At 38.2% G+C, this 12,517-nt stretch overlaps 1 protein-coding gene across 1 annotated transcript in view; it reads left to right on the forward strand.

Moving 5' to 3' along the window:
* The window catches only part of RAB10 (RAB10, member RAS oncogene family), an 85,213-nt gene extending 77,026 nt beyond the window's left edge, over positions 1-8,187 (forward strand). The window contains exons 4-6 of the mRNA XM_082745218.1: positions 592-681; positions 1,206-1,307; positions 5,645-8,187. Coding sequence (XP_082601344.1) covers positions 592-681; positions 1,206-1,307; positions 5,645-5,728 — 276 coding nt within the window. The 3' untranslated portion in view covers positions 5,729-8,187. The remainder of the gene's footprint in view (positions 1-591; positions 682-1,205; positions 1,308-5,644) is intronic.
* The last annotated feature ends 4,330 nt before the right edge of the window (positions 8,188-12,517 follow it).

A 12,517-nucleotide genomic window follows, 5' to 3' on the forward strand; every position in this document is an offset into this window, starting at 1 on the left:
TGTACTGTTTTTACTGTTCAGGGTCACTCAAGGCTATAAATGAATTTTAGGGAGGGATTTTTCTATTTGCGCAAATGATGTTGTTAGGATTTCAGTGGGGCAAACATTTATTTTTAACTAATTTTTCTGCATGGGATCTTCCTGTGCCCTAGCAGTATAGCCTCTTGAGATTTTAAGAGCTCTATAGAATTTTTTTTTTAACTCTGTAGAATTTTTGATTCAGGCTTCTGTAGGGTAATACTCATGATCTGAACTCATGGTCCAGCTTGGATTTCGATTATGCCTAAGAGATTGCTGTTTCAGGTCTTTTGCCCGTATCTTCCAGTTTTGATGAGAATATCTAGAAACTAGACAGCCTCGTGTTGGGGTAAGATAATATTTGACAGTGTTATGTCTTAGGAATTGTGTTTTTTTCCCTAAGTAATTTGCGAGTTTGTATAAGCTTTTTGCATGGGGTGATTTCAGGGTGATGGTATAAAACTTCCAGATTATAAAAATAACACTGAAAATTGAGAATAATAAAGCCATTTTTAGAGAATATTAAGCTATAAGTCATATTAAAATGTCAATTAAATCTCCCTTCCATTGTAGCATGCCAATGAAGATGTGGAAAGAATGTTACTAGGAAACAAATGTGATATGGATGATAAAAGAGTTGTACCTAAAGGAAAAGGAGAACAGGTAAAAGCTATGAATGAAACTAATACACTGTCCTTTCTTTGTGAAGATGACATGACATTTGATTGTTAGTAGTGGTAATGAATGTGCTGAGCTCTTCACATTGTTTTAGAAGTGCTGTGGGAAACAAGTTATCATGTGAGTGAGTTTTTTCAGTGCCTATCTAACAGGTGTAGGAGAATCAGACCTTTGGTAGTAGTACCTTTAGCTGTATTTAAACTACAAAGAGGAAAAATAACAAATCAGTGATCCCCAGTTTTGTAATTTAAGACTTTAAGCACCTCACTTAGAGTATTTGACATAAACTCCTGAAGTGAGGAGAGGATTCTTTTATTATTACTTTTGTTTGCTTATTTATTTTTGAAAGAACTTGACCATTTGAATTGTGACCCATTGAAGTACTTTGCTTTATATAACCTAGTAGGGACTGTGCCTTTAGAATAATATTATTTCCTCCAGGATGCTAAAGTCAACAATTGGCACCCTGTGCTTGATAATTTTATGATGACATTTTGCTTCTATTTTAGATTGCAAGGGAGCATGGTATTAGATTTTTTGAGACTAGTGCAAAAGCGAATATAAACATCGAAAAGGCTTTCCTCACATTAGCTGAAGATATCCTTCGAAAGGTAAGATCCAATGTGCCCAGTGTCACAATTCTTTTTTGAAGTACTGGATTAACATATAAAAATTAGATTTGGGTGGTATTATTCCTAAATGTTTACTCATCACCAGTATCTGACCCTCCTAAAGTGGAGTAGGGACTTGGGGAAGCAGTGAGCCATTAGAAATCTGGAACATCTGGTCAGTGGTAACACTGTCCTGAGCTCCCACACTGACTGTCAGGTCCCCAGTTGCATTCTCCTTTTTTTCAGCTTTTTTTTCGGGTCTCTGCTCTTGTGGCTCTTCTGTTTACTTTTGGACTCACTTCTCTTAGACATTCTTTGTATTTCCATAGATAATTTCTTAAAATTTAAGATAATAGTTACTGCTACAGAATCACTTTCTTCTATCTATGTAGTCATTTCTCAGATATGCCAGTAAAGAACCTGTCTATATTATATAGTGAATAAATGCAATAAATCCATCCCTATTTTTCATTTAGCCAATCATTTCACTCTGTGATATTTTAAAAATTGCTAAAATATGGTCCCAGGGAATTCATTTTATAATTGAAATAACAGTATTTTTTCAAAAACCAGTCCCCAAATTAAAAAATACATGTATCTGTAAAATATACGCTGTAATAGAGATGGTATCTCAAATATAAATCTAGTGATATTTCAGAGAAATCAAACTTCATTTTTTATAGTGAAAGGTAGTCATCCGCTAATTCTAAGTGTGTGTTCAAACCAGAAAAAAGTCATCAGTTATACTGCTATTCACAGTGACTACAAAAGTTGTACCTTCCATGTCTGCCAGCATCCCGGTATCTATAATTTATTGAGTAATAAAAAGCAAGTTAGGATGTAATACGTGTAGTCTGATCTTATTTTTTAAATTATGTATGGTACCAAACACACGTGTATTAACATGTGCACACATGTGTTTGGTTATGTTCAGCAAATAAAGATCTGGAAGGATCTATATCAAATGTAAATAGTGAGTATTCCAAGTGGGTGACGGAGGTAAGGAGGAGACATAGAACAGAATTACTCAATGACTCTGACATTTATATAGTTTTGTTTAGAAAACTTAGCATATCTTTTTAGTTAAAAAAGAAAAAAATGTAAAAATTTTAAAATATTCTTCACAGTATGTAAAGGTAAAACCCCTTGGAAAGTCTTGAGGAATTTTTATATTTTTATATACATTTTTATATTTGAAAATATTCCTGTGAAAAATAAAAATAGAAGCATAGAAAAGTAAAGTACTAGATGGACAAGGAAAAACGTTCATATTTTTAATTAAATGAAGGGAATAACAATAATAGAAAAATGCTCTTTTAATTAATGGAATACTTTGTATTTCAGAGTTTGGTAGGTCACAGTGAAAGATTATTCCAGTACCCACAGAATTTACCACAACACTTGTTGAAATCCCCTTGTCTCTTGTGTTTTTTCTCTTTCTGGATTTTTTTGTTTTCTCCATTGTTTTGATTTTTTTTTCTGTCCACACTGTATCCCTTGATTTTTTTCACTAATCTTGGCATTTTAAAAAAAAGGATGCTTATATAGTCTTAAAATTTGCTTCCAGATATGACAGATCTTCCTTGTTACCATATTAAAGGTTAAAAAGTACGCATTCACTGATAAGATCTGTCTGGTCTGCGTCTTCCGCATGTAGGCATGCCCCAATGTGGGATCCCATTTTTTTCTCAATACACATACATAAACTTTTTGATGTGGTAAAATTAGAAGTTAAACAGCAAACAGTGGGAAATACAGGAGTGTTTCCTGACCAGCAGCTTCCTGTGCCATGATTTCTCTCCTGACTTAGTAAAAGAAAATTAAACTTTAGAATGAAAGCAATTCAAAACATTTTTAACTTAATTATTTGAATAGGTAATTCATTCTCATGGTTCAAACCTTTAAAATAGAGAGAGTGCAAGTGCAGAGAAGTTTCCCACCACATTCCCCCAACTCCTCATTCATCCCCCACAGGTAACCAGTGTAATTAACTAAGCTCTTAATTTTTAATATACAAGTAAATATAAATATATATTTTTATTCCCACCAATTTCCCCCCCCCCACCAACTTCTTTAAAAACAGATAAGGCAACTTGCTGTACTCTGTTTGTAAAGTAAAATAATTCCACTTTTTAAATAATTGAATGCTACTCCTATGAGTAGATGTGTCATAATTAAACCCTTTTTCTCAGTGAGGAACATGCAGGTGAGTTTTAGCCTTATGATCTCATAAATTGCACTGCAGTGAATAATCTTATATTTAAATCATTTTGCAATCATAGGATTATGTGCAAATATATGAAGGACAGATTCCTAGAAGTGGCCAAAGAGCATGTATGTACATTTTTATTCTGATACATCTTGCCACATGCTGGCATGAGGGTTTTACCCATTTACATTCCTACTAGCAGTGGATGAGAATGTCTGTTTCCTCACACTCTGGCCACGTAATTGATTCTAAGACTTTCAGATCTTTCCCCCAAAAAAAAAAGTAGATTTAATTTGCAGCTCTTTTAGGAGTATGGTGAGCATTTTTAAAGATAGTTTTAAGAACCACTTTTGTATTTTCTTTTCTGTAAACTTGTTTTATTCCTTTGCTTACTTTTTTAGTTATTGGCCCTTTTCTTATTCTTAGCTAGGAATGGCTTATATTTATATTGAAATAAACTTGATTAATACTTTGGCTTTAAAATGTTTTACTTTGCATGGGAGAATTCCTTTTTTCAGAGACTCTTTTTCAAGGATCTAAGTTAAATTGTAGAAGGATAGACAGTGAGTGAGGTGTTAAGGAATATAGTGACCTCCCTGATTACAAGTACCCTTCCCCCCCCCCCTCCCCCCCCCCCCCCCCCCCGCCTCAACATCCATGTACTTTGAACTGACCCACACCTAGAAGTTACCAGAGGAGGACTGTTTCCTGGTAACCATATTCTTTTGCTGTGGGATAGATGCTGAGGGGCTCTTTCTCTTCTGTTATTTTTCTCAAGATCTGCAGTAGGAATAAAGTTGGTTGCTCAGGAAAACCCAAAGTTTTTTTAATGCAAAACTTACAGCGTTAACATGCAGTAAGGAAAAGAATCCCATCAGGCAGTGCGGGTAGGTAGGTGAGCTCAAAGTGCAAGTTGAAATTTCACCCATATGAGTTAAGTAGGACTTCTCTTGAGCTATGTGAGTTTCTAAAATATTTTAAGTTGTTCCCCCCTGGGTTACCTTAACTTTATCTTGTTTCATTGAGAGAATACATTCCCAGTTACATCTTAGCTTTTAAAATTTTATTTTTGGTGACCCACTGTTAACACAACAGCCTGGATGAATTTCACAGATTGATACTGAGTAAAGGGAATAATACATAAAAGAAGACATAAAACATGGTTCCATGTATTTGAAGGTCAAGAAGAGAAAAAGAAACTACTCTCTGGTGACCAAAATGAGAGTACTATTTACCTTTAGGAGGGTAGTACTGGCTGGAAAGGGACACCAGGGAGCTTCCCCGGGTATTATGTTCTATGTTTGATCTGATAGTTTCACTTTATATACTCTAAATCCATCAAGCACAATTAAGATTTGTATACTTCACTGAATGTAAGTGGTTTAAAAAAAAAAAAAAGTTCCTTTCCTATATACCATATGGGTTATCCATTGAAAATAGTATATTCTTTTGATTTTAAAAGTAATATTTAGGTTACTGGGGAAATACAGGATTGTTCATAGAAAAAAATAAAATCACTCGTAAACCCACCATCTAAGGGTTTTCTGCTGTTAACATTTGGTGTCTCTCCTTTTGATTTTTTTTTCTATATCCATTTTTACCATGAATTACATAATTTACATTGTGCCCTACCCTTTTTCTTCCACTTAATGTTGGCATATCACTGTTGAGCTTGCCTTTTTAAATCTGTGGCAGAGCGTTACAAACTTCAGTCTCAGAAGGCAAGTAACTAGACAGAAAGGGCAGTTTCACTTCTCTGGGGTTAGACTTGACCCGACATTGGTTTTATACAGATACCTTTTGATAATGCTTTTTAAGTACTAGATACTAGACCCCTGGGGGTCAGGGCTAAGTGATAGCATACCTCTGTGCAAGGGAGAGCAGAAAAGATACTGGAAGCTTTATTCAAGGGATGCCTAGAGGCCTCTAGACATTTCACAGCTTGGAGTCAGCAGGCAAAATGTAGATGGAAAACAAAGCTTCCAGATCTTTACTTTGCATGGGAGAGAGAACCTACCGGTGTGACTGGAGTTACTTTTTGTTGCCTTTATGAGAATATTTCTGCTGAATCTTGATTTCGCCATAGCAGTGCTTTTCATGGGTTGCTTTCCTTGTGTGTTTGTTCCAGACCCCTGTAAAAGAGCCCAACAGTGAAAATGTAGATATCAGCAGTGGAGGCGGCGTGACAGGCTGGAAGAGCAAATGTTGCTGAGCGTCCTCCCGTCAGTTGCCATCCACCACCCTGTTTCTCCTCTTGCTGCAAAATAAACCACTCTGTCCATTTTTAACTCTAAACAGATATTTTTGTTCCTCATCTTAACTCTCCAGTCCCCCCGTTTCATTTGTTCTTTCATCCGTGACTGCTTGCTGACTTTATAATTTTCTTCAAACAAGAAAATGTATAGAAAAATCATGTCTGTGACTTCATTTTTAAATGTACTTGCTCAGCTCACCACTGCATTTCAGATGTATTATAGTCCAGTTCTTCTTATCAACATTAAAACCTATAGCAATCATTTCAACTTTATTCTGCAAATTGTATAAGAATAAAAGTTAGAATTAACAATTTTATTTTGTACAACAGTGGAATTTTCTGTCCTGGATAATGTGCTTGAGTCCCTATAATCTATAGACATGTGATAGCAAAAGAAACAAAAGCCAGGAAAACACTCATTTTCGCCTTGAATATGTAAATGGGATTAATTTTGTCCTGTGCCTTATGTGGAAAGGAATTTCTTTGGTTTTTCCTTTGTTTGTTTGTTTGTTTTGGTGGAAGCATGTGCAGGAGACATACATATCATCCAGACATAAACCATTAAAATGTTTGTGGTTTGCTTGGCTGTAATTTTCAAAGTAGTTACTTGAGGACAAAGGGTAATGCAGAAATGATAGCTTTGGTTTGCTGAGTCTTAATTTTAAGTGGCCTTGATATTTAAAACTATTCCTGCCACCAGTTCTTCTCGTGGGCCACTTTTTCCTTGTGTCTGTCTGCCTGCATGCTGCTTTCTTTGCTTCTCCCTCCCCCACCACCCAATGGTATGAGTTATTTAAAAACGAAAGGGGCAAACTAGTAGGTTTTTCAAGTTTAACATAAAGTACTGACTTAACTCACTAAGTAAACTGAAAGATAAATTCTAACTGCCTCCTACTATCAAATGTCTTCCCCTCATTTTCTCTCTCTCCTCAAACTTCGGCCCCAGATTCCTCCATTCGCTCTTTTACTTCATGCTCTTCTCCTTCCCTCTTTGTTCCCTTTCTATCCACTGAGTTTATGAAATGGAAGAGTTAATTGCATGCACTAGTGTTTGGAGGGTGTTGTGGTTTGTCTTTCTAATTAGGTGTATAGCCTGTTCACTTTCCTAGAATAAATCTCGTAACCGAAATTTGAGTAGTCTCCATTCTGGCAACTCCTCTAGCAGCTTGGTAGCCCAGTAAAGGTTTGGTTGTTTTTGATTTTGGTTTTGTTTTAAATGGTGGGGAGGAGGAGTAAAATTTATTAACATGTTTGCCAAATATACTGAGATTTGGCCTTTGAAGAACACTTTTTCAGTGTTAGGTTGTCTTTACCTTAAGATTAGAAATACTTTAGAATATTATTAATTTTAAGTCCTGACTTCACATCCCTTTGGAAAATGTGTATTACCATGGATTTGGGAAAAGGACAACAAAAGGCTTTTCATGTACAGATAAGATCTCCAGCTGTCTCTAACCCTGTCCTTTTTTCACTTCATTTTCCTAGTTTTGCTTCATGGCTTATCATCAGGATAGGGTAAGTTAAGTTTGCTACGCTGCTAGCATCCTAAGATGATACCTTTGTTGAAATAATTGTGAATAGCATGATTCATTTCTCGCAGAGGCTGAGTTTAGGACAGCAGCTTCCATTGAAAAGTCTCTGTGTGTCGTGGATAGCATTTTAATGCCCTCTTGGCTCACATTAACAGCATAGGGACGTATCTGCTGTAAACATCCATGAATTTTTCAGATAGTGCCCTGAAAATTTTATATGCCTCACTGGTTGTTGTTCTTAGGTTTTTCCTTCACTTGACTTTATCATTGTTTACTAGTAAAAGCAGCATTGCCAAATAATCCCTAATTTTCCACTAAAAATAATAATGAAATGATGTTAAGCTTCTTGAAAAGTTATAGGTTAAACCTACTATTGTTAGATTAATTTTAATGTATGTGTTGCTTTCCTCCGTCTGGAATGTGGCAATAGCTTTTTTATTTTTAACCCTCTTTAATCCTTATTCAATTCAGTGACTTAAGGTTTGAGAGCTAAACACTGGGATTTTTGGGTAAAAAAAAAAAAAGACTGACAGTTTTGTTTGCATAATTATAATCGGCATTGTACATAGAAAGGATATGGCTACCTTTTGTTAAATCTGCACTTTCTAAATATCAAAAAAAAAGGGAAATGGAGTATAAATCAATTTTTGTATAACCTGTTTGAAACATGAGTTTTATTTGCTTAATATTAGGGCTTTGCCCCTTTTTCTGTAAGTCTCTTGGGATCCTGTGTAGAAGCTGTTCTCATTAAACACCAAACAGTTAAGTCCATTCTCTGGTACTAGCTACAAATTCGGTTTCATATTCTACTTAACAATTTAAATAAACTGAAATATTTCTAGATGGTCTACTTCTGTTCATATAAAAACAAAACTTGATTTCCAACTGTGTGGCTTGGTTTTCATTTATTTATGGAGTTGAAGATGGAGGATCACCTCTGAAGACCATGCAAAATAGCAAGCTGGACATTAGAGGAGCAGAAATAGAAGGGAAGTAACTTTCTCAGCATAGGGGAAACAGAAAGCAGTGTCAAGAACTATCTTTGGTAAGAAACTATATAAAAAATGGAAATCTAAGCAGAATCATCTTGGTGTCAAAAGAGACACCAGTCAGTCATTCCCCAGCCCACAATGCTAGAATGTGCCGAAGGCCAGCTGCTCTGAACACAGCTGATGACCCTGGGGCACCAAGGCAGGCTCCCAGCCCGGAGGTGAATGCTTGTTTTAGCAGTGACCATCCGCTTATCTGAAAAAAGTATTTCCAGATTTGTTTTTTTGTCTTTTTTTGGAAAGATTTTATTTATTTGCGAGAGATTGAAAGAGAGCATGAATGGGGAGCAGAGGGAGAACCAGACTCCCCACCCCCCGTCCGCCCTGAGCAGGGAGCCCGATTAGGGGCTCGATTCCAGGACCCCCCTGGATCATGACCTGAGCCTAAGGCAGAGGCTTAACCTACTGAGCCACCCCTTGCCCCAACAGCTTTGTTTTATATAAAGAAACTTCGTATATAAAGTTTTATAATAAAACAGCTTTGTTTTATATAAAGAAAAGCTTAATCCCATGTGAGGACATTATTAGTCAATAGAGATAAAAATTTTTTAAAGCTTTTATTTATTTGACAGGGAACACAAGCAGGGGGAGTGAGCGAGGGAGAAGCAGGCCTCCTGCTGAGCAGGGAGCTTGATGTGGGGCTCAGTCCCAGACTCTGGACTCTGAGCTGAAGGCAGACGCTTAATGACTGAGCCACCCAGGCACCCCTAGAGATAAATATTTGTTGACAAGGTTATCTCTGCGGAAAGGAGAATGTGGAAGTTTTCTCATCCTGCAGTGTTGATAGCAATCACCTGGAGTGCTTTTACTGCTTCCCCATTCACTCTCCCAACTTTTACTGTTTTGTGTGTCTAGGGCGAGGCCCATGATTCTCATTTTGTGACTGGTATAGGAAAATAGAACATGGTCTCTGCCCTTAAATCTGCGATCTAGTTTAGAAAGCAAAACCAGTCATTAGCTAAGCGTATGTAAGAGCCAACAAGGTGCGCCTGGCTGGCTGGGTCAGTAGAACATGTAGCTCTTGATCCCAGGATCCTGAGTTTAAGCCCTGCGTTGGGCATAGAGCTTACTCTTTAAAAAAAAATCAACTAGATATGATTCAGATTTTAAGTACTGTATTAATAGTTAAGAGCAAGTTCAGTTGATGGGAGTAGTTGGGTTGGCTTTTTGAGGGAATAGGAACAAGAACTGATTCTTAGGTAAATAGATTGGCTAATGCTAATGGGTAGGGGAAGAAGGGACCACTCGTAAATGTGAAACCAGCTTTGCTTATGTGAGAAACCAGAAGTCCAGCTGAACGATGATGGGCAGTGGGGGAATCCTGTTGAGCCCTCCAGAGTAATGAGAGCAGTGTGTGTAAGGAAACCAGTTCTAAATGTGTTGGAAGAGGAAGAACTGGAAGGTTCTGGAATCACATAGGAAGTTAGTAGGTTAATTGAGATTTTAATAGGACCAGGCTAAAATGATGGCAAAGGGCAATGCAGGGTTTAAGTTCAAGCATGTGAAAGGGAAATAATACTTTTTGCTTACTAGGGAGCCCACCAGGTACTTGTGACACTTTTCTATGTTCTTTGGGTTATGTACCCAATGACCTGGTGAGACGGTGTAGAAAATCCCGTTTATTTACAAAATAAACAGTGTCAGATTAAGTACTTTGGCTAAGGTTGCACATCCCATTGGTGCTGGAGTTAGATTTTGAAACCAAGCCTGAAGCCAGTGCTCATTGTTTTTACCTTCACCTTACCACAGTTTTTCAGAATAGGGTCTTAAGGTTTGGTTAAAAATATTTTAATGAAGGTAATATGGGCTCTGTGCTAGCGCTAACAGGAAGAATTCTAGAGTGTAGTCTTACCTAGTTAATGTAACCATTGAGCCTGACCTTGGTCACTTCTAACAGAGTCATGCCCTTGAAAGTACTTAACCATTTAACTACTGTTTTTAGTTTAGACCCATATTTCACCCCTACTACCCTGCCAATTTTATGTTTCCTCCTACTCCAAACCATCTTTGGGCTGAAAGTAAACAGGCAGTTGCTTTTTACATTTCTCTTAATTGACTTTCTAAGACTTTAAGGGGCACCTGTGTTGTTAATTAATCACTACCATGAGTAATGGTGGAAGAACTCAAAATACAGGGGAGGGGAAAGAAGGCAGAGTTTATGCCAAATTCTTAGGTGGATTTGAGATCGTTTGTAATAAATGACTAGCAGAGTATAACTTGGTACAAGATGAAGGGTACTCTAGGGGGATCGAGGGCTTCAGGCTTTTCCGGGACACTGAATTTGGGTCTGGGATTTCCAGCACTGAAATAAAGAGGTATAGTCCTGTTGCATCTTCAAGAGAGTGGTTGCTAAGAAAAAATCTAGCACAAAATTCAGAAATTTCTACCATTAAGGTTTATTGGCCTCCAAAGTGAAGATCTCTCCAATGCAAGTTCATAAAATGCATAAATTTGCTTATCCTTTTGCTCTATCATTTTTGTGAATTTCCGTAAAACAAAAGTACATTGAAAGTCCATGGTGGCATTTCTGCAGGGAGCTGAAATAATGAAGTGTAGACTTACAGCTTTCTGGTAAGAGGACTTGTTATAGATAGTTTTATTTGCTTCTTCAAGAAAGGGTAATTACCATTCTCATTTGATTCTGAAATGATCGCAGCTCATCATTTGACTGGAGCTAGAGCGTAGTCAGTCCAAGATTGAGCTCTCTCCTGTGAGTGCTTGAAGCGCAGGGTTGTAGAGGTAAGTGGAAAAGGTCCATTTACTTGAGTCCAGATGTGCCGGGGCAGAATGGATATCGCTTTGAAAATGATCGGACTCAGCGGAGAGGCTCTGCACCCGGGCCTCTTCTGAAGTGCTTGGAATATTCCACCAAAGCCTCCTAAGTGTCATGTCGGCAATTACAGAAGCCATGGGTCTGGCCAGTTTTGAAGACGGATGCCATACTGGACTGCGGGGAGAGCAAGGCACTGACTTGGCCCAGCCAGCGCTCTGGGAAAACCCAGTCCGGTCTGAAGGCCTCCAGGCTGTGCTCTTCTCTGTGGTGCCTCCCACACCCCTGTGGCCTCGAGAACACCCGAGCATGGGCAAGGCACACATCCCATCCGTCTTCAACACAGGCCCCTTACGTGTTCCCTTGGAAATAAATGTTTGAAGAGAATGATGTGAAAAATAAATTCCTAGGATTGGGATCACTTTTCCAGTTTCAACTCCAGGTCACTCATGTGGGAGGTGATATTACTATTTTTGTTTCTAATCACCAAACTTTGAGACCTCAACCGATGATGACTGTTTCCCTCGTGGTCACCTAGTACTGTTCAGTTTTCTCCATTATCGCCTGTCTTGCCCTTGACATTGCCACTGCTCTCATTTTGATACTTGGTCTTCTTTTGTAGACCACAGCATTACTTTCCTAACTCGCCACCTAGTGTTGCTGTCCCCCTCATATCCCTTGTCCCTCTTGGACACATCAGAAGGTTCGTCTTCTGAACACTCCACTGTCCTGCTTGAGAACGTCCAGCGGCCCTGTTGCCTACAGCAAGGATGTATCATGCTTTGATCATGGTTTGTCACCATCCAAGCTTCCAGGGAAATAAAAACAGTGAGTTGGGGGCGCCTGGGTGGCTCAGTGGGTTAAGCCGCTGCCTTCAGCTCAGGTCATGATCTCAGGGTCCTGGGATCGAGTCCCGCATCGGGCTCTCTGCTCAGCGGCGAGCCTGCTTCCTTCTCTCTCCCTCTCTGCCTGCCTCTCAGTGTACTTGTGATTTCTCTCTGTCAAATAAATAAAATTTAAAAAACAAAACAAAACAAAAAGAAAACAGTGAGTTGACCTAGTGCAACAGTTGGGGACCTTCTCCAGGCCCCAGTCCGTGGTACAGCCTTAACTGTCACCCAAAGTGTCACACAGATTGACTTAGCTATTTGTAGGCCTCAAAACAGTTCAGGCAACAAATTGTCTCTACCATCCCTTGGCTTAATACCCTTCTGTGCAGTTCTTAGCTGCAAATGGTAAAAACCAACTTGGCCTTATTTAAACAGTAAAGGACATTTCTTCAAAGGATGTTAAAGTTGCATTTTTATTTTATTTTTTTAAATTTTTTTAAAAAGATTTTATTTATTTATTTGGCAGACAGAGATCACAAGTAGGCAGAGAGGCAGGCAGAGAGAGG

This window comes from Mustela nivalis (assembly GCF_964662115.1).
Source record: "Mustela nivalis genome assembly, chromosome: 8".
Lineage (NCBI taxonomy): Eukaryota > Metazoa > Chordata > Mammalia > Carnivora > Mustelidae > Mustela > Mustela nivalis.